This window comes from Lolium perenne, chromosome 7 (assembly GCF_019359855.2).
Source record: "Lolium perenne isolate Kyuss_39 chromosome 7, Kyuss_2.0, whole genome shotgun sequence".
In the NCBI taxonomy this organism is placed as follows: domain Eukaryota; kingdom Viridiplantae; phylum Streptophyta; class Magnoliopsida; order Poales; family Poaceae; genus Lolium; species Lolium perenne.
The window spans coordinates 123,099,213-123,125,997 of NC_067250.2; the positions used below are offsets into that span (position 1 = coordinate 123,099,213).

Sequence of the window (26,785 nt, forward strand, 5' to 3'; positions counted from 1 at the left end):
GAGTGTATGTACTAGTCAGTGGATGTGAAAGAAATCCCACATCTTCGGGAATTTCTTCCTTGTTAGTTCACTGTAATAGATAGATCTCCAAAATTGATCATTTTGTGAACTTTTCTAGGCACGGATCACTGGTGGAAAAAAGGGCTTTGGTCGCGGTTGGCAACTGCCATTAGTCGCGGTGGCGCAACCGCGACCAAAGCTGCGCGACTAAAGGCCCCCCCCTTTAGTCGCGGTTCCTTACGAACCGCGACTAAAGGCCCGTCCACGTGGGCCGCAGGCGAGCGCCAGGGCGGAGGACCTTTAGTCGCGGTTCTTCTGGCCAGCCGCGACTAAAGGCCTCCGCAGGGTTTAGGGTTTTAGCCCCCCTCCCCCTAAATCTGGTTTCTTTTTAATTTGTATTATTTTATTTCTTTTGGGTTTTAATTCTGAAGGAGTTTCACATATTTAGGCCAACCGCGACTAAAGGCCTCCGCAGGGTTTAGGGTTTTAGCCCCCCTCCCCCTAAATCTGGTTTCTTTTTAATTTGTATTATTTTATTTCTTTTGGGTTTTAATTTTGAAGGAGTTTCACATATTCTACGGTACTGTATACATACATGCATATGAATGTACAATTTCAAACAAATTTGAAATTAGAACCAAAAAGAATTCAAGAGGAATATACAATATATATTCAATATCGGATCACCATATACAATATATATTCAATATCGGATGACCATATACAATTTTGAACAAGTTAGTTACAAATTCTGGTGCATATAAAGTTCTACGTCATCGTAATAGTGTTCTCCTCTAGGATCGATGACTTCCCTCGCCAACCATCCAGCTAGTTCCTCTTGAAGTGGTCGGAAGCGAGCTTCTGGACTAAGCGTCTTCCGGAGGTTATTCCTCAGGATGTTGTTCTCACACGTCTGGTCCCGCTCATTGCAGTATCTCCGGATCCTCTCACAAACATAGTATCCACATAGATTGGTCCCCGGTGGCTGAGTATCCCCAGTCGTCCGCACTGCCATTTTAAAAGATAGCTCTTTTTTGAATTCACCGACCTTGGTATCTACGAACCGTCTCCAAACCCTACGAGGCAAAGAAAATTAAATAAACAAGAGAGTTATTAATTAGTTACTTGATATTAGGAAATGATGAACGAAATAGGCCGATCGATATAGAGCGCAAATGAATGAAAATAATTACTTTTGCAACATTTTTCTCATGTCGCCCCAAAGCGCCGGATCCATATTCAGAGAGTCGTGGACGAGAACTGAGGAGGTCTGAACTTTAATTACCATAAGAATCCAGTGGAACCTGCGGACACGATACATGCACGGTCATGCATAACTCATCGGTTAGCCACATACCATGCATGGAGTAAACAAAAGAGAATGTGCTCAAGACAGAAACACTCACCCAAAATGGTAAGGAAATAGAATATCACTTTTCTTTGCTGTTGCTGTTTTCTAATAAACCGCAACAGGTCATCCACCACGGCGGCGTGGTGGGGTTCTAACACCTCTCAATTAACGATGTGTGGGTCAAGGAACCCAACATCAGGGATGTTCATTATTCGCATGTCCCGCTTCTTCCTTCTGCCTACAAGCGTACACAACAAGATAGTTAGGACGGTGCGAGGCAATGAACGAGATGGGGTAGAAATTAATAAATCACTTACGTAACGTAGCAACCGATGATAGATTTGTCGAGGTCGCGCAGTTTGAACAGATGGATCTATTCACTCAGAGGAATTTGTACCCTGTAATGTTTGAAGTGATGCTCATATCTAACTTCCGCATAGATATAGTCTTTGGCGTTTTTATGTTTTATGTAACCCTTGTACCAATTTAGCAGACCTAGCATTTGTCGAGGTAGATCCCCTTCCTGCGCAGGCTCGACGAGAGGGCCATTCTTCACATAAGTAAAAACTACGTCCTACATTGTCGCCTCATCAAGGCCTAGCGATTGCACGAAGAGTGATACCTAACTCGGCCGCTTGTTCTCTCGGCACTCGTTACAGTCAATCCATGTGCTGCCGCAGCTGCTACGATATCGGGGGCATCCGGATCGGCGGCTTGCACTATGAGCGGGGCGATCGATTGTTTACTTTGTTCCCCGAGCTGGGCAACTTCTTTCCCCCTTTCTAATTTTGACTCGGCCTCGTCCTTCACGGCTTTCTTCTCCGCCAACTCTTTCCTGTTCTTGAACGCGAGTGCTTGCCTACGAAGTTCACGTAAATAGTCGTCAGGCAGATTCTTCGCGGCTTGGGACGGTGTGTTCAAAAATGACTTAGCCCACTGCTTTTCCTTGTCAGAATATACTGGCTTGGGCTCGCCCTCTATTTTCCTCTTGACGCTCGCCTTCCATTTCTCTAAATCAGCAGCCGCGCCCGCCTCGACTTCCTCGGCACTACTTTCCCAAGGCCTCGTGGGGAGAGGCTTCAGTGATACCTCCGGTACCTTTGTTTTCTTAGGTACGTAAGGGTCCGGGTTAATAACCCAGGACTGCTTCTGCTTCTTCGCCGGAGGTGGATTGGGGGGCGGTACCGGTGTCTGATCACCCGCCGGACGAGGACTGGGGGGCGGCGGCGTGGGCTGACGTGAATGAGGTGTATTAGGTGAAGCACCACCGCCACCGTCACCGCCACCGCCACCGTCACCGCCACCGCCACCGCCACCGTCACCGCCACCGCCACCACCACCACCGTACGGGGGTGGACTTGTTGGCGCCTCGCCTGGAAACTTGATAAATTTCTTCTGCCATAGAATGAACTGGCGCTTGACATCTCCAAGTCTTTTCACCCCTTCAGGTGTAGCAATGTCAATGTCCAGGTTCTCAAACCCTTGGACTATCTCCTCCACCGTCACACGAGCATAGCCATCTTGAATGGGGTTGTTGTGGTGGAGTGCTCCAGGTGGTAAAGCACGCCGATGGCTACCTTCATGGACATGTTCCCGATAGGATAATACAGATGACATGCTTTCATCTCCTTTATATCGTCCACGGGGTAGCGAGGAGGCTCCGGTGCAGTAATTTCGACCACCAGAGGCTCCGGTGCAGTAATTTCTATCGTCGGTGCACCAGCCGGTGAGGCCTCCGTGGAAGCCACGCTGCTTCTTCTCTCGCTGGCTTCCGAGATCCACTGGATGATCTTCAAGATGTCGCGCCCGCGCCGCATCTCTTTCGGCGACTAGTACACTCACGGTTTTCTTCATCACATCCATTTCCGTTACCAACTTCGCCACAACATCTGCATCCCGATCCATCTTTCTCTTACGGCTTCTGTAACCGTACGGGTCATCGTTCCGGGGGAACCCTATTTTCCACGGAATGGGCCCCATGCCTCGTATACGTCCTCCGTGTTCAGGATTCCCGAGGGCTTTTGTCAGGGCGTCGTTCTCTCTGTTGAACCTGATCCTCCCCTCTTGAGCCTCCCTCATTGCCTCAATAAGCTTTTGGGTGGGTGTAATTATTTTGCCCTGATAAACACACTCCCCTGTCTCCGGGTTCAGCGATCCCCCATGCCCGTACCACCAGCTTTTGGCCCTTGGGTCCCATCCCTCCGTACCTGGACGGATTCCTCGCGCCCTCAGCTCGTTCTCCATCTTCTCCCACTTAGGCTGCCAAAAGCGATACCCTCCTGGCCCCATTTTATGATTGTACTCCTTCTTGGCCGCATTTTCCTTATTTTTTTCGATAGTTCAAGGAACTGCTCCGATTTCTTTTGCTTCACAAATTCTGGCCAATCATGTTGCGGTTTCTCATATTGTCCTTTGAAATCCGGAGTCTTGCCCTGGTTGACAAAGTCATGGGCTAGATTTTGCTTGTATTTCCGGAATGCGTTGGCCATCCTAGAAAGAGCGAACTGTTTGACTAGCTTGCGCCTCTTCTTGTTTTCCGCAATCTTGTTACCCTCCTCATCGTATTTGCGGTATTCCGGAGGTAGAACGAAATGTTCCATAAGCTTGTTGAAGCAATCTTTTTTTCTCTCTTATCGACAAAAGTGAAACCAACACGTGCCTTCTTTGGCTCATTCCACTCTGGCGGGTGATCGAGACGTTGTCTCTAACAACGGCTCCGCATTGGCCGACAAACTTGGTGGCGTTCTTGCTGGGCTCCGGCGGCTTTGCCGGTTTCTTCGTCGACAACATCGATGGTGCATGTTTCTCCTGCTTTCATCGTCTTGGTTGCGCCACGCTTTGACGACGTACTCGATTTTTCGACGATCCGGCCGAGGGCTAAAATAAGAAAGAGAGTCGCGCGCGTTAGTACACACACATTTATTCAAATCAGTTAGTTGTATCACCGGACGCTCAATATGTATATATATATATATACCTCGGCGCCGGAGGTGGTTGCTACTTCCAATTGAAGATCGTCGTTTATCGACGTTTCTTCGGCATCATCACGCTTGCCGACGGCGCCCTTCATCTTCACACTCAAGGTTCAGATAAGAAGAGATATCATCTTCTTCTTCTCCGGTCGGCACATATGGAATATCGCCTTTTATGATGCCGAACATATGGTCTTCAGCGTCCGGATCATAGTTGTCCAGAATCGGGTCAGCTCTATCGTCCGCCATATGTCGATCCTGAAAACATGTAGTCAAAACAAATTAATTAAGTGAAGAAGGGGTGGTGGCGGTGGCAAAAGGGCGGTGGCAAAAGGAGGGGGCCGGCGAGCTGGAAGGGGTTGGGAGAGGGTGTCGCGGAAGAGCGCGAGACGGGGCGGTAGACGACGGCGTCACGGAGAGGGAGGCGTATGCGGAGGGGGCGACGAGGGGCTCGCTCCCCTCGGTATACGCGCGGTGGCGGTGGTGAAAGGGCGGTGGCGAAAGGGCGGTGGCGGTGCCGAGGACACATAACCCTCGCGCGGTGGTTAAGTTATGTGTCCTCGGCGCCCTAGTGCGTGTGTGTGGCACGCCGTCCTAATGCGTGTGTGTGGCGCGCGCCCCGGCCGGCCTTCGGGCCTCCGTCTCCCCTAGATCTAGTACGTTTTATTAAGTCAAGATTTTAAGTCAAAATTATTAAGTCAAAAAGTCAAAATTTTAAGTCTCAAATTACAAGTCTTCTTTTAGTTTTTTAAGTCTCAAAATTTTAACTCTCAATTATGTAGTTAATTTTAAGACTCAAATTTTAAGTCTAAAATTTTAAGTCTCAAATTTTTAAGTCTCAAATTTTATGTCTTCTTGTAGTTTTTTAAGTCTCAAATTATAAGTCTCAATTTTTAGTTAATTTTAATTTCGAAATTAACAAAAACTAAAACTAAAAAAAAAGAAAAAAAAATTGGCCGGGCCGGCCGGTATCGCGCGCGCGGCGCCCTCTGTGGCCGGCGCGCCTCTCTGGGCCGGCGGCGCGCCTCTCTACGGCGGTGGCGCGCGCGGGGCCCGCGCCTCTCTCTACGGGCGGCGGCGCGCGGGGTACGTGCGCGGCGGCGGGCGGCGACACGGACTGCGGGCGCGGCGCGGGCGGCGGCGGGCGGTTTGGATCCTTACGGGGGCTACGGCGAGCTGGTGGCGGCGGTCGATGGCGCGCGGTGGCGGCGGTCGATGGTGCGCGGCGGGTGGCGGCGGTCGATGGCGCGCGGCGGCGTCTGCGTCGAGGAGGCGTCGGCGGCGTCGTCGAGGCGCGCGGCGAAGATCGTCTCGGTACACGAACGGGCGGAGGAAGAAGGAAGCGCGCGGCCGTTCGGCCGCGCGATATTTATAGCGGATGACCTTTAGTCGCGGTTGGGGTCACCAACCGCGACTAAAGGCTACCCTTTAGTCGCGGTTGGTGACCCCAACCGCGACTAAAGCCTTTTTCGCCCCATTTGAGGTTCCGCGGAAAATGACCTTTAGTCGCGGTTGGCCTGGCCAACCGCGACTAAAACTTTTTGAAATTATTTCATTTCAGAAATGTTTAGAATACATATAATATATCAAAAAGTTCATAAAAATCAAACTAATTCAATTCTAAATTTTAAAAAGACATATAATAGATCTAAAAATTCATAAAATGAAAACTACTTCAATTCAAAATTTTAAAAATACATATAATATATCAATAAATTCAGAAAAATAAAACTAATTCAATTCAAAATGTTAAAAATACAAATAATATATCAATAAATTCAGAAAAAAAAACTAATTCAAATAAAACTAATTCATTTCAATATGTTAAAAATACAAATAATATATCAAAAAACTAAGAAAAATAAAACTAATTCAATTCAAAATGTTTAAAATACATATAATATATCAAAAAATTCATAAAAATAAAACTAATTCAATTAAAAATTTTAAAAATAAAAATATTATAAAAAAAAATTAATAAAAATAAAACTAATTAAATTCAAAATATTAAATTACAAATAATATATCAAAAAATTCAGAAAAATAAAACTAATTCAATTCAAAATTTTAAAACCCCCTCTTCCCGCCTCTTTCCGCCGACCCCTCTTCCCTCCTCGTCTTCCCGCCATTTCTTCCCTGTCTTCCCGCCTCTTTCTTCCCCGCCAATTGTTTCCCGCCAATTTCTTTCGGCCTCTTTCTTCCCGCCAATTTTTTCCCGCCAATTTCTTCCCGCCACTTTCTCCCCGCCTCTTTCTTCCCGCGTCTGTCTTCCCGCTCCCATTTTTCCCGCCATTTGTCGGTACATATAGGTAGCCCGCCTTGCCGACATCACATCTCTACAATCTCTCATCACTCTCTCATGGCTTCCACCGCACCCACTCTAACCTACCAGCAGGTGGAGGAGCTTTGCGCCTCGAACTACCCTTGCCCTCGTGGCTACCGCGTCCCTGCCGGAGCTGGAGCCTAAGCGCCGGCGGCGTGCCGGTCCCTCCCGTCCCTCGAGTGCTGCGCGCCGGGCGGCCATTACGAACCACTACTACCTCGACCTCACGCCGGAGCAGCGGATGAATCCCGTTGGCATCCCGATAACCAGCATACTTGGGACGCCTTCTTCATCAATCGGCGTGAGAGGGCGCTCGCCAGTATGAGGAGGACGGTCCGCCTCCCGGAAACTTCCACGAGGCCGGCCGTCGGCTATGGTGGTACGGCCGGACTGCAGAGCGTCATGGACTACATCACGGCCGGCGATATCCCCCGCTGCGCTACCCTCGGTTGAGCCACGAGCGCCGCCCGACAGCGACGGCGACGACAGGCGGCGACGATGTCGGCAACTTAGAAGGCGACGACTACCAAGTACAACGGCGGCGGCTATGAAGACTACGAGTATGCATATTATACGCCTAGGCAGGAGTATGACTAAATCACTCCAAATTTCATGTATGCAGGAGTATGACTTAGTCACTCCAAATTTCTGTATGAAGGAGTATGACTTAGTCACTCCAAATTTCATGTATGCATGCAGGAGTATGACTTAGTCACTCCAAATTTCATGTATCATCGGTGCTATCTCGAGTCAATTGAATCATTCGAAAATGGACACCAAACACATCACGGGTAATATAATTCACATGATTCATTCAACAAAGTTTGGTACAATAAATTATTACACATCATTTCTTCCCTTGTGTCCCCGCTTGCTTACGATTGTGCCGTATCCATGGAGCATCCTCATCATTTAACTTAATGCTTGGGTCGGTGTTCACTTTGAAGGGCGGAATTTCAGCAAACATATTATAATCTTCTCGACATGTCTGTCTTGTCCTCCACTCCCACGATGTTTCTTTTCCCTGAAAGAACAATGTGGCGCTTTGAATCATCGCATGATGTACCGATCGTTTTCTTATCTTTCCGTTTCCTCGATTTGCTACTCATGTCCTTCACATAGAAAACCTGAGCGACATCTTTCGCTAGGACGAATGGTTCGTCAAGATAACCAAGATTGTTGAAATCCACCATTGTCATTCCGTATTGCTGGTCCACCTTTACCCCACCTCTGTTAGCTTGAACCATTTGCAGGAACAAAGGGACCCTAAAGGAGGGTCCATAGTCAAGTTCCCATATCTCCTCTATGTAACCATAATATGTGACCTTTTGCCCATTCTCGGTTGCTTGCATCAAAGCGGACACCACTGTTTTGGTTGGTGCTCTTTTTATCTTGGGCGATCGTGTAAAATGTATTCCCATTTATCTCGTACCCTTGGAAAGTCGTTATAGTCGAAGATGGTGTCTTGGCCAACATGTACGACTGATCTACAACCTTATTGTCACTCATTAAATGTTTTCTCAACCAAGCCGAAAGTCTCCATGTGGGCCTTCCTAATCCAGGATTCAAAGCTTCCAGGGTTGTCCGAGCGTAAAATATTCTTGTGTTTCTCAAAGTACGGAGCAACCAAGCTGGAATTGGTCGAACCGTGTGGTGTGCTTCAGTCGAGAGAATGGCCGTCCATACATATCATTGATTTCCTTCCGATCGTGCCTTTTCCACTTAGTCTCCCCTCGTGCCGCGATTGAGGAAGACCAATCGGCTTAAGGTCGGGAACAAAGTCAACACAAAACTCAATTACCTCCTCATTTCCATAGCCCTTGGCGATGCTTCCTTCCGGCCTAGCACGGTTACGAACATATTTCTTTAATACTCCCATGAACCTCTCGAAGGGGAACATATTGTGTAGAAATACAGGACCGAGAATGGAAATCTCATCGACTAGGTGAACCAGAGGTGCGTCATAATATTGAAGAAGGATGGCGGGAACACCAACTCGAAACCGACAAGACATTGGATCACATCGTTCAGAATCGTGGTAGAACTTCTGGATTGATTACCTTCGAGAGATTGCATTGAGGAATGCACATAGCTTCACAATGGGCGATCGAACATTTTTCCGGCAGAGCCCCCTCAAAGCAATCGGAAGCAATTGCGTCATAATCACGTGGCAGTCGTGAGACTTCAGGTTTTGGAACTTTTTCTCCGCCATGTTTATTATTCCCTTTATATTGGACGAGAATCTGACGGGACCTTCATACCGCTCGGGCATTCAAAAAAGATGACCTTCTCTTCTTTGGTCGAGCGTAGGCGGCACGACCTTGAAACCGTTCCGGATGCCGGTCATCGTGGTCTTTCAAACTTTGCTGGTCTGCCGTGCTTCCTTTGTATCATTTGACTTCCCATACACGCCCAAGAAGCTTAGGATGTTCACGCAAATATTCTTCGTAACGTGCATCACGTCGATTGCAGAGCGGACTTCTAGGGACTTTCCAATATTCTAGCTCCCGAATATAGATTTCTTCTTCCACATGGCTACGTGCCCGTCAGCTCCCTTCGGAACTGATTGTCCGCCAGACCCTTTCCAAAGATGACTTTCAAACCCTTGACCATATCAAATACCTCGGCACCAGTGTGTTCCGCAGGCTTCGGCCGGTGATCCGCCTTGCCGTTGTAATGCTTGCCTTTCTTTCTTCTTGGATGACCTTTCGGAAGAAATCGACGATGCCCAAGGTACACGTTCTTCTTACAATTTGGCAAATGTACACTTTCGGTCTCATGTAAGCGGTGCGTGCATGCATTGTATCCCTTATTTGACAGTCCCGAAAGGTTACTAAGAGCAGGCCAATCGTTGATGGTTACGAAAAGCAACGCTCGTAGGTCAAATTCCTCTTCTTTGTGCTCATCCCACACACGGACACCAGGTCTGCCCCACAGCTATAAAAGTTCATCAACTAATGGCCTTAGGTACACATCGATGTCGTTGCCGGGTTGCTTCGGACCTTGGATGAGCACGGCATCATAATGAACTTCCGCTTCATGCACAACCAAGGAGGAAGGTTGTAGATGCATAGAGTCACGGGCCGTGTACTATGGCTGGAGCTCTGCTCGCCAAAAGGATTCATGCCATCCGTACTTAGACCAAATCTTATGTTCCTTGCGTCAGCTGCAAAATCTTTGAACTCTCTCGTCGATCTTTCTCCATTGCGTTCCATCTGCGGGGTGTCTCAACTCCCCGTCCGACTTACGGTCCTCTTTGTGCCATCGCAACAACTTGGCATGCTCTTTGTTCTGAGCAGACGTTTCAACCGTGGTATTATAGGAGCATACCACATCACCTTGGCGGGAACCCTCTTCACGGGTTTCGGCCCTCAACATCGTCACCAGGGTCATCGCCTCGATCTTATAACGCAATGCGGTGCATACTTGGGCATTCATTCAAATTCTCGTATTCACCGCGGTAGAGGATGCGATCGTTGATGCATGCATGTATCTTCGTAACCTCTAAACCTAGAGGCGGACAACCTTCTTTGCTTCGTACGTAGTGGCGGGCAACTCGTTATTCTTTGGAAACATATTCTTCAACATTTTCAGCAAGTTTTCAAATGCCGAGTCAGCTACACCTGCCCGTGCCTTCCATCTCAGCAAATCCGGTGTGCAGCCCAGCTTTTCAGACCATCATCGCATCCGGGGTACAGCGCCTTCCTGTGATCCTCTAACATGCGATCCAAATTCTCCCTCTCTTTTTCAGTTTCGCAGTCGTCTCCGTGCATCGGCAATGGTCCGACCAAGATCATCAACGGGATCATCACGTGCCTCTTCTTCACCTTCCCCTTCACCTTCCCCTTCACCTTCAGCATCCTCCATGAAAGTATCACCGAAATGAGCAAGATAGCTTTCATCGATGAAATCATCCCCTTCTTCATCTTCTTCCATTATAACCCCTCTTTCTCCATGCTTGGTCCAACAATTATAGCTTGGCATGAAACCGTGCCGAAGCAGGTGCATGTGAACATCTCTTGAGGACGAGTAACCCTTCTGATTCTTACATTTAACACATGGACAGATAACAAAACCCTCCTGCTTGTTCGCATTAGCCACTACGAGGAAATCTTTCAAACCCGCACTGAACTCGCCGGAGAGTCGGTTACCGTACATCCATTGTCGATTCATCTGCATTATTATAATATAAAATATATAATTAACCATCATGCATTTGTTAAACTAACTAGCTACAAACAATATAAATTAAACAATGAACTACACACACATGCACATTTTATCAACGACACATCAAAGGTTCAAGTTGCTAACCGCGATCGAGGAGGAAAAAATAAATGAGAAAGCTCAAGTGTGGCTCCAACACTTCATATCATGTTTGTTTCATGCTCTTGGGGCATTTCATCAAACACCTTATGTGCATAAGAGGAACCAAAAGCAAACCTAACACCCACTTGTGAGCTTGTGAAGAGAATGGCACCAAATGGCTAAGTGTTGGCTGCTGGATGGGTATATATAGGGGAGGGGCTTTAGTCCCGGTTGGCCTGGCCAACCGCGACTAAAGGCCTTCGGGCACCTTTAGTCGCGGTTGGCCTGGCCAACCGCGACTAAAGACCCCCCACGTGCACCGGCTGGCCACCGAGCGCCCTGGGCCCAGGCCTTTGGTCGCGGTTCTCCTCCCGAACCGCGACTAAAGGTACCATTTGTCGCGGATCCTGCAGCATCGCGACTTATGGGGCTCACCCGAAGCCTGTTTTTCCACCAGTGGATGTACCAAATTTCAACTGTACCAAAAATTTTGAATACCTGAACATTTTAATATCAAATCTGGTATGCCATTTAAAATTTCCCGGTCATATGTTTTGACATTCACAAGACATAAGAAAGAGAAAATTTCAGATATTTCATGCTCACGCATAGCATTTGGTACAATTTCTTTGCACATTTACATACCATTGTTTTCTCTCCAATTCTATTGGCACCATTGTATAAGCCTATAAGGTCGCACTACTGTCACGATTTTCGTATATTTATTGTTGTTAGTGAATGTAATGCGCAAAATCACATCTAAAAACAATAAGTATATCAACATTGGAGCTTGGCAACTAACCCTGTCCTAAAATTAAGCATGTATGTGTCTTGTGTTACTTTCTCAAACCTAAATTTTATACGACTTTGCTAATTTTCTGCCGACCTGGAATTTCTTAGTTATGATCCGACTTGAGGTACGTGCAAGATTTAAACTATGAGAACAAACATTGTAGTCTTCTTCAACTAGCTGAACAAAATGTTACATGATGTAAACCTGTCTACAAATATGTATGAACAGAGTTGTAAGTTTGTCCAAGCTTTTTCTCAATCGGCCAAGAAAATACATTTTTGCACTAGAAACTACTACACTACACCAGAATGAAATTTTAGATGTTAGTTTCTCTATTTTACAAAAAAATTATCTGAACTTTGAATGTTAGTGTTTTTCCTTTTGCTCGGCAATGGCTTATCTCCGGCTTATGCATTGAAAGATCCACATAATTATCTTTATCGTAAAATTAAGATATGATAACCCTAATGGTAGCACTAGAGAAGAGTCATCATCTGTTTTTTTTTCTTTGTCAATACTAGCTACTTACCCCCCTAAAAATTGTGAGGAGCGGAAGAACAGAAAAGGAGTTGGGTAGATTAGCCTTGACATGGTAGGTCGCAAATTGAAGGAATTAATGCCTACTCGGCACTTCACGAGTTGTTCGTAATGTTCCCTTGAGCTTTGCATGAGATCCAACGCTGCAAGCAATCGAGATATGGCACCAGTCGAAAACGTGACACTGGCAGTCGCACTCATCAAAGGTCAGAGGACGACGACCACGAGCTCGTCAGCATATCATCAACTTGAGGCGTCGGCCTTCGTGCATGGGCAAATGCAATCTTGCGTAGTATCATCTTGGCCCCCACCGCCGTTAGTACGTAGAGTTCTGACGGTGGACCAGCTTCTCCCTGTATCGTCTGAAATTTTCATACGTAAATTTTGTTGTTTGCCCAGCTATTAAGTCAACTAAGAATCTAAATGTGCTGCTGACAAGCTAAGCTAAAGTTTGTTAGGCAAGGCTAGTGTCATGTCTGGGCCAAACGTATCCTCGGTGTTAGGTCTTCTTTACTGGTGTTAATTTGGACGTGCCCCTGCGGTGCAACAACAACGAAAGTCGATCGCGCTGTAGTGCCATGAATTATTCATGGTTTAAAATAGTGTGCTAAAAAAATAGCGGTGACATCTAAAAATGTTATGCACGCTATATCGTGCTAATAGCTTGCTATATTTTAAATATCGTTTAAAACATATAAGATAAAATTTTAAAATAAAGGATTTTAATCCAAAAGTGACAAATTCATACAAACATGATCACGTACAAAAATAGTTTTTCCAATTTTAAACATCAATATTTCACGAGGTAACGACATTGTATAAATTATTTGTTAAAAATTATCAGTATTATCGATATTATCTTACCGATTCAGAAGAGGAACCAACAGATTAGCATTCATCACACAACAAACAAAAGAAAACTTCTTCTTTCCTTAATGAGGGAAATATTTTAATGCGATATAACATGTTATTTCGTGAATAGAGTCATAGCGAGCAAAATTACTACTCCCTCTGTTCCTTTCTATAGTGCCTATTGTTTTTTGGCACGGAAATTAGCGCGAGCCATTTTTTCACACAAAACCCCCTAAAGATATCACAGACAAAATAGGAAACTGAAAACAGATCTCAGCAATACATGACCAGATCGGTTTCCAGATTTTCTGGACTTGACCTGATCGGTGGAAGGGGTTCTTTGCAAAAAAAAACATAGCTTTACTCTTATATTCTGAAACAAATGCTAAAAAACAATAGACATTATAGAAAGGAACGGAGGGAGTAAAATTTAACGTGAACTGTTAAAATATATTATAGCGTGCTATTAGCAAAGAAATAGCGTGCTATTTTAAACCTTAATTATTACACGTCGACTTGATTCAGAGAAAAGCACAAGCACCCAGCAAAGTTCAGCTCGGTTTGTTACTGCAGACAGTGAAAAGGTCAGGAGATACACTTGCGCACAAAATGAGGATCCTCCTTTTCCAACACAGGACGAGTTTGATGCAACTGGTAATCGTAAAAACAGTTTTATAAAAAATATTTTATTCTTGAGAATGAGCTCGAGACCCGTTGGCTCTTTCCCGTTGCAGCTTGCAGGCCACGCCGATCCAATCTGAACGTGTGAAATCTCATTCTTTTCATCTGGGTTAGATTTTTCTCCGAACAATGTCTTCAGCGCACACATGGTCGTACAGTGAGTCGGTGGGTGCCCGTTATGAATAATGCAATGCAGCTGTGCAGGCATCTTTTCTTCGTCAACTGAACATGCTTTTTTTTCCCAAATCATTTCTCAGTTTTTCTCCCTAGAACACTGTTTAGTTGTCTGCGGAGATGAACATCTCAGGATCTCCGCCAACTCAACAACCATTGAACCTCTCCACCGGCAACGGCAGATCCAACTATTCAGAGCTTCACGTCGGCCCCTTCTCTGGCAAAGCTCCACATGCCATCGTTCCAACCTTCTGGTTAGTGCCAGAGGTCAAAAAAAAAAAAAAAAAACCTTCTGGTTAGTGAAATGCGCCGCAGGGTCTACTAGTAGCACAAACGACATGGATCACTCCCCGAACACTTCAGTCACCTGTGATTATCATGAGCTAGCGATCCACCCGTCATTTTACACAAAAAAAAATGTCTATTTCAAACTCCAAACTCGCGAGGTTCGGCGAAATGAATCCTAAACACCAAATCTCTATCATTTGTACTATGAACTAACTAATCCTGGTTAAAATCGAACCTTAGAGTTGTTTAGTATGCCAGGAAAAGGATAATCCGGGCTAGGAATACCCATTGTCTCACTTATCCTAATCCATCGCTCACTGCAAGTGAGGGTGGTATGGGTAATTGGCATTACTTCGAGCCGCCATTGCATGATACGTGGCTGCTTCCCAAGGCCGTCGCCATGGCCAGGCGACGATCATGGCGTAGGCGTCCTCCTCGCTCTCCCCTGCCTCGAGTGGCACAACAAACGACAGAGCCCACACGCCGTCGTTACTGAATCAATTTCAGTGTAAAATTCCTCTTTGCATTTTTTGTGTGTAATGTACAACAATTCCACTAAGCAATGGTTTTTTGTAAGTTACAAAATTGTACATGCACTCTCTTACCCTCCACGGTGATGCCAAATCATCAAAACAATTGGGAATAGAAGATGTCACGAAGAGACGCACATTTCCCCCTCCCCTCTCTCCTCTTGCTACAGTAACTGAGAGTCTCCCACCGGAGACCGGGCCGATCCGATGGCCTCTCCGCCGGCGTAGCCGGTCGGAGATGGCCTAGGGGAGGCGCCGGAGCTAGGTTAGTGTATATTACTAGTAGATTTAGGTTTTCTTGGCTTTATGCCGGTGTGTGGCACTATGCCGGGAGTTGGCTGCTAGATCTCTTGGCCGAGATCTGTAGCTGGCCTGCGACCTTCTTCCCCGACGAGATACTCCAGCGGTCGGAGTCGGACGCGGTGAAGATCTGGGCGGCGGGCTACTCCACAAAAAAAGGGCCTTTATCTGCTGCCAAGCTCAAGCTTCTCTGGATGGTCTATCTCCTTTCTCTGGCCGGCCGTGGGGGCGAGGGGGGGATGGGGAGTTGTGGTTGTTCAGGGAGCTGTGGATTGGAGACGGCAAGGAACATCTGCTGTGTCGGGGAGCTTCTATGCTCTCGTTTCTGGAGTTCTTCAGCAGAGGGCTGAAGCCGGCGGTTACCTCCGCCCTGCCTCTGCACATCATGGTCGAAAGGCGACCCTCCTAGGCCTCGCTTCGATGGTCTATCTTCCTCCAGGCTTCAAGCCAACACTGAGGATCTTCAGCTCCTGCTGATGCACTCTTTCCAGTGGTCCTGGCCCAAGTGGTTTGTCCCCGGTGCCGGTATTCCTGGCGCGGTGGCGGAGCTCAGCTCTCGATGGTGGAGAAGGATCTCGAGACCCAATTGCTTTTTATCTTTTTGTCCTGACGGCCTTGTTGTAATTCCTGGGGTCTTTTCTGCAGTTCATACTTTGTCTGTGGACTCCCCTGTAACTTGTTCATCAACCGTTTATAAACGAAGCAGCTTCCGGGTCCTTCTGGGACCCGTACCCGTTCAAAAAAAATCAAAACAATTGGGCTCAGCTATACTGTTAGCACTACAAATAGGTTTATTTTGATGCCAGGCACCATAAATTGGTTTAGTGAGCAGGGTTTATAAAATCTGAAGCTCGTCCTCCCCACCCTGCATCCCCGGCTACTGTCCATAGCGGCCCTCGTTCCCCGGATCTCTGGGCGGGTTATATGCTAGTTCTCGTGTTGTGTGAGAGGGGGAACTTCCTAGCCAGCCTTGCTTCTCCGACGTGATGACGCCTGCGGGAGCCGTGCGTCCTTCTTGAGGTACCGTCTTTACTCTCCTCCCCCTCCCCTTCCATCTCCCGGGTGAAAACCTCAACTTTGTTGGCGCAGCGGCGGCGCTGGTAGCGTTGTTACCTTATTGAAGGCGTCGCCTTGGGATCGATGGGGCGGTGGGTGTGGCTATGTGTTGGCTGGTGGTGGTGGCGGCGGTGTGGCTCGGGGATCGCCTTGGTTCCTTGTGTACCGTGGTGATCTCCTAGTCCTCTGCAACTTCTTCATCAACGATCAAACCCACGGCTTCGGTTCGGCGTGAGTGGATCCATGGCAGGCGGCAAGGCGTCTCAAGGCGAGCTCGAGGCGAGCTCGGTGCAACGTGTAGCTCGACTCTTTCGTGCCCAATTGGCAGTCTGGTTCCTGGACAGCTCTCTGCTCAGGGTCAACATTTCTAATGACGACAGGGTGGCGCCCTTCGAGCCAGCGCGAGGGGGCAGGGATCCCTCTCCGGTCATGGAAGAGAATGCTCATGCAATGGCTCGCTTCTCCTGGTGCAGATGAGGACGGCCACTCCGTTGACGACGCTTCTTCTTCGAGACCTCCCTTGGACGCCCCCTGGTGCTCCGCTCACGTTTGAAGGGCATCGAGGACTCCAACCGTTTTTCTTGTTTTTTCTTTGTTTGCTGTTGTCTGTGTTGCTTGTATGCTGTTGCTCTACATCTTGTATCAAACCTAGCTATATGAGCTTTATTAGTTTAAAGCTGGGCAATTTGTGCGGTTTCTCCAACTCAAGACTGACATATCTAAGAAGAAGTAAACTCAAAGACTGACTCACTGACCCTCCCACCTTCCCGTGCTCGTTGAGCCTTGAGAGTGACCCAAGGATCTCTGACGTGGGGCCAAACACACGTACTACTACAACCACTACGCGCTCAGCAATGGCCGCCTCTATAAAATCCCCGCCTCCTCCATTCCCACTCCCTCTCTAGCCTCTGCTGTACTACTCCTTCACTCGCTAAGTCGCTACAGCCATTAACCACCTTTCTCAACCAAGCAAAGCAGCGCGACGACGTACGGACCAGGGAACAGCACATACGACGGCCGTCGCAATGGTGGACGTGGACCGCCGGATGGCAGGCCTGTCCTCCCCGGCGGCGCACGCAGCCGGGCTGCGCCGCCTCTCCACGCGCGCCGCGGCGGGGCCCTCGTCGGCGTCCGCGTCGCCGCGCCACGGGCTCCACTCCTTCAGCGCCCTCGCGTCCGCGGTGCTCTCGCACCTCCGGGCGTCCGGGGTGGCGGTGCTCCCGGGGCTAACCGACGCGGAGCTGGCGCGAGCCGAGGCCGAGATGGGCTTCGCCTTCCCGCCCGACCTGCGCGCGGTGCTGGCCATGGGGCTCCCCTCCGGCCCGGGGTTCCCGGACTGGCGCACGCGCGCGGGGCTGCGGTCGGCGTTCGACCTGCCCATCGCGGCGGCGTCCCTGCAGATCGCGCGCGGGGCGCTCTGGCCGCGCTGCTGGGGCCCCAGGCCCGCCGACCCGGACCGGGCGCTCCGGCTCGCCCGCTCCGCCATCCGCCGCGCGCCGCTGCTCGTGCCGCTCTTCGACCGCTGCTTCCTGCCCTGCCAGCCCTGCCTCGCCGGCAACCCCGTCTTCTTCGTCACCGACGACCGCGTGCTCTGCTGCGGCCTCGACGTCCTCCACTTCTTCACCCGCGACTCCTCCTTCCAGCCCGTGCCGCCGGATCTGCGCATCCCCTCCTCGTCGTCCTCCACCGCTGAGCCGTCACCATACACGCGCCGCAGCCTCGACGCGGCCTGCGGCGGGCAATCCCCGCGCTGGATCGAGTTCTGGAGCGACGCCGCGTCCGACCGGCGCCGCCGCGACTCGTCCTCCTCCGAGGCATCCACGGCGTCCTCGTCCTCCTCCGGGTGCTCCTCGCCGCCCGCAGCCGCCGCCAGGATGTCCAGGACGCCGCACTGGGTCGACAGCTACCTCGACCGGCTCGGGTCCGTGCTCAAGAAGGGCGGGTGGAGAGACATGGAGGTGAACGAGATGGTCGAGGTCACCGCCTCGGGGCTCTTCGACGGCGAGGAGGCGCCGGCGGTGGACACCGACGCCGTGCTCGACGCGCTCCTGCTCAAGGCCGACCGCTGCTCCGACTCGCTCCGCCGGGCCGGGTGGACCTCCGAGGACGTGTCGGACGCGCTCGGGCTCGATCTCCGCCGATGCAAGGAGCGGTCTCGGCCCGCTGTAAGGGTGCCGCCGGAGATCGCCGTGAAGGTCGAGCGGCTCGCGCAGTCGGTAGCGAGTCCGTGACCGCGCCACCGTCGCCGCCGGAAACCCACTCATCACACCTGGCCGTTCTCCGTGAGAAAAAGTTCGCTCTTTTTTCCCTGACTTTTTCAGTATACAAGGAAAGAATACCTGTAAGTTAAGAAAGGAAATAAGCATTAACACCATGATCACGTGCACGCCGACTTCTTCTGAAATGTAGAGTAGTAACGGTAAATACTGAAGCCCCAATCATTTTGCTTCCCCTCTCTTTCTTTTTTTTAGATTGGTTGATTGATTTTCCCAATTTTTTACGGAACTGTTTGTCGAATCTTTTGGGGGTCAGCTGGGTGGCAATGTCTGCTGTTACTGCTAATCTACTGATGATCTACCGATTTCAGCCCCACTATAAAACGGATCCCATGTGGCTGGCCTACTAAATTACTCGTCGCATGAAACGGATCTTAGAAACTCCGTGCAAATTTTGTATGGTCGGAGAAAAGTCAGTGACCTTTCGTGGGAACGACTTTTCTTTTTTTTTGGAACTCCCTCGGTTTATTTATGAGGTGTGTTAGTCTTTCAAAATCAATAGTAACTTCTATAACTTTAAAAAGCTAACACATCTTAAAGTTATCGAAATTATTTTTCTAAGATTTATTTACTCTATCACTAGTACCAATATTTTCTATATTTTTCAAAATGTGGAGTACCGCGGGGGCCTGTTTTTGTTCAGTAAAATCTCGGTTAGATTCAGGCTAATTTTATGGTGGAAATTGCACCTTTCGTCATATCCTAGTCTATGCGTTGTACAAACCACCGTCTCGATGAAACTTTTAGTGGTGCTCTAATATGTTACAATGCTCACCACTTTATCATCACCGGAGTTCCTTTTTTGAAATTTTTACTCTGAGGGAACCCCCCACAACCTTTCATTAAAACTCACCAGTCATATAATACAACATATGTACAATATATATAAGGAAGACTAAACTAGAGAATCAACTATCAAGCCATGACTGAAGATTATGAGCAGAAGAACTCTTGACCCTATGCATAAGCATGGTGATATCATGGAAGAAACATGCTTTCCAACTTCTGAAAGTACGCTTGATGTTCTTGAAAATCCAAGAATTTCGTTGCTTTCATATGCCCCAACAAGCCAATATAACCACTTCATTAAAACAAGGACCACCAAAGGTCTTTTTTTGCAGTAAGAAGATCAACGATGCTCTCCCCAGGAATCCATGGTATCTGCAAATAGTTCCAAATCTTGGTATTGAACATGCAATTGAAGAATAAATGTCTCCAATCTTCCAAGGAGCTGCTATGACATAACACACAACTATGATTGTTGGTGACATTCCAATGTCTTCTTAACAACATGATTGCATGAGGGGCTGATTCATAGTAATAGGTATCTCTGATTAGCTGGACCCATGGGGTTGCATCACTGTTGTAAACTTGTGCAAATCTTTCAGCAAAAGAGAAGCATTCTGGATTTTGAGGTTAATAATTCCCAATCCACCTTTCTTTTTTAGGTTTGCAAATCATATCCCAAGTTGCAAGGGAATGGATCTTATACTTATTCTTCCTTCTCCAGAGACCTTCTAGCTCGATGAACTACATCAATTATCCCCAATGGAATCATCAAGGAGAGCATGAAAAAAGTGGGCAAAGAAGATATCACAGAGTTTTCAAGGACCAGTCTATCACCATATGAGAGGAAAGAGGTAGTAGCAGATAATATCCTCTCATCTCTATCAATAAGTGGGGACAAATCTTTAATAGTTGGATTAGTGGTTCCCATGGGTAGTCCAAGATAGGTGAAAGGCATAGAACCCAACCGATAATCAAAACCTTGAGCCAAACAAACATCCTCATCATGAGGAATATTGATCGGAATCATAGAGGATTTGTGGTAATTCACTTTTAGACTAGTGAAATCAGCATACTGACACAACATTTCCTTGAACTTGGCTTGCTGGACAGGGTCAACACAAAGAACAACAATGATATCATCAACATATTGAATTATTGGGTAATCGGCTCTAATGGGAATAGGAGCAGTTAGCAAGCCCTCCTGATTAGCAAAGTTGACTAAAGACTGTAAAAGATCATCTCCTTGTACAAACCACAAAGGTGATAGTGGATCACCTTGTCTGACACCTCTCTTACACAAAAAAGGTTTATCTGGGACCCCATTAAGCAAGATGGAGGAAGATCCGGAAGACTGAACCTCTTTTACCCATCTGAGAAAAAGTTCAGGATAACCCTTTGCTCTCATAATTTTCAAGAGTTTCTCATGATCCAGCGTTTCAAAAGCTTTCTCAAAATCAATTTTGAGGACAACAATCATCCTCATGGATTGTTGATGTGTGGTTGCTCGTGAGGTGTGGGCACTTGTGGCTCGGTGGGGCAAACCGGAGTGGGCTTCGGAGGCGGTTACCCCCCCCCCCCCCCTCTTGCCTTGGTGGGTCAGTAGATTGGTGCCAAAAAAGGAGAGAAGAGACCTATGGACGGGAGTCACGCTCGTCTTTTGATGTATGTGTAAACATCAGAACGACGTCCTCTTCAACGTTGAGAGACCGGACTTTCGAATGATCAACCAAATGATCCGTTTAGAGTTTGAGGTTTGAAAGAAGGCGGACCCCTTGTTGCAGCCTCTGATACCTTAAGGGTTGCTAGATTGAGCGTATGATTAGGGCGGAGGAGCTGCCACCTCTTGTTGGTATAGCAACATATGCTGCTTCGCGGCATTGTAAACTTGCCGCTTGGCACTTCTTTTATAAATTAAGATACACCTTCTAGCAGGGGCGGAGCCATGCCCAGGGCAACAAGGGCCATGGCCCGGGTCGCAGGAAAATTTCTTCTTGCCATAACCAAAAAAAAACATTGGCTCGGGGCGCTGGCCCAACTCAGCTGAAAGAGGAAGCCTCGTTTCCGTAATTCTCTCCAAACTCGCCCCACGATGCCCAGGCCATGCGCAACTCGCGTAGATCGATCTTCGTCAGTTCATCAAAACAGCGACGTCGGACGCTTCGCCGCCGCCCGCCCCGACGCCCCTGCCTGTGTGCGCGTACATCGCCGCGCCTCCATCCTTCGTCACTGCTGCAGTGCTGCCCGGCCGCGGGCTGCCTGCCTGCCTGAACTCTGATCGGTCCCTGCTTCAGTGCTTCTGATTGATCTCTGGGCACAACTTTAAACTAGGTAATTTTTTGTTTTACAAATAGACAAGGTTTAGGATTCAGGAAGTTGGAATAAATAATGAATAAGTATGGTTTAACAATTGTTTGTAATTGGTTTTATGTTTAGGAACAGCAGATGAAGATATTTTTTCCATCGATCTCAAAAGCGAATGCATCAACGAACCCTCAATATGAAGAAACTGCTCAAAGCGAAGAACCTCCTCAAAGTGAAAATGCTATTGAAATTGAATCGACTCCCCAAAGTGGATCATCCATCGCATCTCGTGTTGCCAATGCAAATAATCATCTCGGAGTTGGTATGAATGTTATTATTTCGGATCCCGGTCTTAGGACACCTATTGAGGATTTAGATCCTAACATACAAGATGTTGCTAGAAGGGAGTATCTTAATTTAGGTCCATGACAACCTATTGGTCACAAATATAAGAGGACACCGTTTGGAAAAGCCGGTAGGCTTAGAAGCTTTCATGATAGTTGGTTCAAGAATCATGGAGATTGGTTAGAGTATAGTGTTGCTAAAAATGCTGCATTTTGTTTCTATTGCTTTCTTTTTAAGAAAAGTAAAGCACACAACTTTGGCATTGAATCATTCACTAAGGTGGGCTTCAAAAATAGGAAAGATGGACCTAGTGTTCTTAATGCACACGTTGGTGGACTTGATAGTGCTCATAATAAATCTAGACAATGTTATGTGGCTTCAAGAATCAAAGGCAATCAGTGACACATGTGATTGAGCGTGGTACCATAAAGGAACAACAACAGTACAAAGCTCATCTTATCATTATTTTAGGTGTTATCAGATTTCTTATGTTGCAAGCACTTGCTTTTCGTGGTCATGATGAGTCTCCAAGCTCAAAGAATCAGGGGAACTTTTTGGAAATGATGAAATGGTACAAGAAAAAAGATCCAAATGCTAGGACTTTGCTTGAAAGTGCCGGTGGGAACCATTTGATGACTTGTCATCAGATACAGTTGGACTTGTGCAAGGCTTGCGCAGAAGAGACCACCCGATCCATTATCGCCGATATTGGTGACCGGAAATTTTCTTTACTTTTGATGAATCTAGAGATGCATCTATAAATGAGCAACTGGCTATGGTTTTGAGGTTTGCAGCTTGTTTTTTATTTTTTTATTTACATGTTAGTTAGTTATTTTTTTACTAATGATTATTTGTCTTATGTAGGTATGTTGACAAAAAAGGGTATGTGATTGAGAGATTTATTGGGACTATTCATGTTCCTGACACGAGAGCAGCTTCACTAAAGGCAGCTTTGGATGGTATGTTTCTTGATCATGGTCTGTCTATGTCCAATTTGAGAGGGCAAGGGTATGATGGTGCTTCTAACATGAGAGGGCAATTTCGTGGCTTGCAAAGGTTAATATTGGATGAAAATCCATATGCATTTTACATTCATTGCTTTGCCCATCAGTTGCAGTTAGTGGTTGTTGCAGTGGCCAAGTGTTGTTCCTCCATATTGGATTTTTTAACAACACCACTTTGATTGTCAATACTTTTAATGATTCTTGTAAAAGACATGATGAAGTAGCCCAACATCAACATGACACAATGGTGGGCAAACTAGAGTCTGGAGAAATATTTTCAGGAAGAGGAAAAAACCAAGCAACCAATCTTGTAAAACCTGGGGATACACGGTGGGGCACACACCATAAAACTTTGTGTAGATTCATTTCAGTGTGAGAATTTGTTCTTCATGTATTAGAGAATGTTCATGATGATGCATAAAATCTTACACAGAGAACCACAGCTGGTGGCTTGATTACTCAGATGGAGAGCTTTGAGTTTGTTCTCATATTGCATCTTATGATCAGATTATTAGGCAAGACTAATGATTTGTCACATTGTTTGCAAAAGAAAGATCAAACCATTATTCGTGTTGTGAGTTTGATTGACGTAACACTGGAAAATCTTCAAGGTATCAGAGAAAATGGTTGGGGTGAACTCTTCAATGAGACAAATGACTTTTGTGTCAAATATAAAATTGTAGTACCAAACATGGATGATACAATACCCGCTCGAGTTTGCTCCATGGGTTGTGGAAGTACAATGGTAACTTACTATCACCGCTTTAGATATGAAATATTCAATGTTGTCCATGACCAAATTATTGTTGAGTTGAATAACCGCTTTGCTGAAAAATCAACTCAGTTGTTGAGGTGCATCGCTTGTCTTGATCCAAAGAACTCATTTGCTAACTTTGATGAAGATAAACTTGTTGAACTTGCTATGATGTATGCTGATGACTTCTCCATATATGAGATCTCTTTTGTTCTTAGAAACCAACTTGAGACATCCATTGCTGATGTGAGAGGTGATCCGGATTTTTTGAGTTGTCATGACCTTGGTAATCTTGATGTGAAGATGGTTCAAACAGATAGACACACTGCTTTTCCTTTGGTGTATCGTCTTATTGAGTTGGCATTGATTTTGCCCGTTGCAACGGCATCAGTAGAGAGAGCTTTCTCGGCTATGAACATTATCAAGATCGAGTTGACGAATAAAATGGGTGATGATTGGATGAATTATAACATGGTATGCTATATTGAACGAGACGTATTTCACTCTATCAATGATGATGATATCTTATATCGTTTTCAAGGATATAGCTCACGAAGAGGAATTTTACCTCGTCGTTTCAGTAAGTTTTCATATTTGTACGAATGATTTTCTATTGCACTTCATGTTTGCGCTTTTCCATAAGAAATATTCTTGCTTTCTTGAAGGTATTGGTTCCTCTTCTAATGTTGATGAGGTTCATGGGAGGCACGGACGCACAAAACTAGTGAATTGGTACCATATTTTGTATCCCATTAAACTATTTTAAGTTTTTTAGTTATTTCTTATGCATGTTCTTGGAGAATCAACAATGGATCTGAAAAAATATGTTCATTCTTGCTACCGTACCAATTTTTCTGTGCTATTATAAGATTTTTTTAGTAGTTACTTTTGCGTTTAGTTTTTAGCCCGGGGCTTGCTTCAATCCTGGCTCCGCCACTGCCTTCTAGGGTGTATTCTAGAAAAACAAAATCACTTTGTTATCTATTTGACTATTTAGCCTTGGTAACAAGACTGAAAAAGTATACCCTTTTGAAAAGGACGTCAGAGATTGGTCTGCATTCGTATGTATCAATACGCAAATTGATGTCTAGATAAATTCGAATTGAGATAAATCTGTGACATCCTTTTCGATGCGTACTGAGCATGACCTTTGAGAAATCCTAAAAATGAGTTTTCATCCAAGCTTATGACATAGTAGTAACGTTTTTAAAAGTTGTGTACTACTGAAGCAGTGCATGCGAGACATACGTAGCTGTTGTTTCGCCGCGACCGAGCTAATTAGTTGATTGGATGAGCAAGACAACAGATTAGCCCATCAACTGATTAAAACCGCAAAAAGTCTAGCTAGGTGGTGTTTCGTGCCGTTGCCGGAGCAGCCTCGGTTGAACCGCGCGCGTGCCGGCGCCGGCGACAGGCGGAACAAGGCTGCTGCCGCGGCGTGCCGCGTTCACTTCTCTTCTCACCCTCCCTCCTTCCGGTGACAGAGACGCCGCAGAGAACAGGTCAGCTTTGGAGGTTGGGGGAGGCGCCTCCGCATTCATCAACGCCGGGGCGTGCGCTCCGTGCGTAAAGCGGCGCCGAACAGCGACGCGCGAGCGGTGCGCGCGCGCTCCCCCGTGTCCGCGTGTGTGTCTCCGACCGACGTGCCGGTGGTCCTGCCGCCCGTGTCCGCCTCTCTCCCCCTGGACACTGGACAGGATGGAGGAGGGAAAGCCTGTGCGGTTGGCTGGCTCGCCCGCCTGCCCCGACCGTTGGTAGGATTTGAATGGGATGGGCAGTACTACCACCATACTGCCACTTCTTCCCCGAAGCTGTCAGCCTTTCATTGGATTCAAGTCAGTGTTGGCTGCCGCGCGCTGGGCGTTTTCTGTGCACTTCTTCTGCTGCGTACGTTGGTCGGGGCTCGGGCAGGTTTTGTAATTTGAACTGGCGGCGGAAATCGGAATGGTCAATCATACACCCAGTCCGCCAAATAACGGTTTGGTTGCGAAGAACGTGGACACTGACCGCCCGTATCCGCGCGCTGCAGCAAACGCGCCGTCGCTTTTTTTTGTTTTGAAACCTTTTGGTACACAACTTTGAATTTTTTTTTACTGCATATATGCTCAAGACTAAAATAGTTATGCAAACGGTACACTAACAGTTACACAAAAGTGATACCAATAAAATTGAACGCGAATAATAATAAACCCTAGAAAGTAGGGTTTTTTCTGGTAGATCGTCTACTTGTCGCCGGAGCCGATGACGGTGATGGACGATGTCTGCCCTCACGGAAGTCGAAAACCTAAAAATCCCATGATGGAGAAAGATAGTGAAGCTTTACGTCACCCCCTCCTAAAGCCGCACGTCTAAAATATGGGTGCGCACGACCTAATCACAGCCGATCAACCAATCTACAGGTATCAGGCGCCTAAAGAAGATCGCCAACGGAGCCTTCCGAAACTCTTCATTGGCCAAATCAATGAGGGCCGACATCAAGTAGAACACCATCTTTAGCTTCGCGAGAAAAACCTAAGGACCACCTCTTCTATTAGGCGGATCAACAGGCCCCCACCCGCTGCTCGCCGGCTCGCAACAACAGATAAGAGATATCGAAGGGGACCACCACCACCACCACGCGGAGATGAGGGGACGACCCATACCGAGTCCCCCCGAGTCAGGTGTCGTGCCGCCCTTGCGGTCACAGTGATCTCGCCAAGATCGATGAATAAGTCCAAAGTCGCTGTCCCGGCTTCCATCTCTGCCAGACGAGCCGCGCCGTCCAAGGCCATCACTATGAATCTATGATCCTGCTAGAGATCCCACCATGCGAATAAAAGGAGGCCCTTGCCACCAGCATATGTCCTCGGAGATGAGAGCCCGCCACCACCGCCTGTCGGGAGGGGCTTTGTCTGCCGGGTTCCTCCGGTGGTGGCGGGAAGATGCGGGGAAGGAGGGTTGGAGGGCGGCGGCTAGGGTTTGGCCCGATCGAGCCGCCCGAGGAGCCACGCGAGCGATCCAGACGTTTTCCCGCGTGTATGGTGATTACCTGGATGGTGCTTATGCGATGGACAGGTCATTGTGTTACTATTAACTTACGCCATGGACAGATCATTGTGTTACTATTAAAATCTTGCACGTACGTACCATCCCACAGACAAATCGAGCTCAC

General features: G+C 47.3%; 1 protein-coding gene and 1 pseudogene across 1 annotated transcript; both read left to right on the forward strand.

Annotated features, from left to right (window-relative positions):
* Nucleotides 1-17,055: 17,055 nt before the first annotated feature.
* LOC127318460 (uncharacterized) lies at nt 17,056-18,545 on the forward strand. Its single transcript, XM_051348946.2, has one exon. It carries the CDS (start codon nt 17,191-17,193, stop codon nt 18,394-18,396), a length of 1,206 nt encoding a protein of 401 aa, XP_051204906.1. The 5' UTR covers nt 17,056-17,190; the 3' UTR covers nt 18,397-18,545.
* Nucleotides 18,546-22,651: 4,106 nt separating this feature from the next.
* LOC139833690 (uncharacterized) lies at nt 22,652-24,240 on the forward strand (annotated as a pseudogene).
* Nucleotides 24,241-26,785: the final 2,545 nt, after the last annotated feature.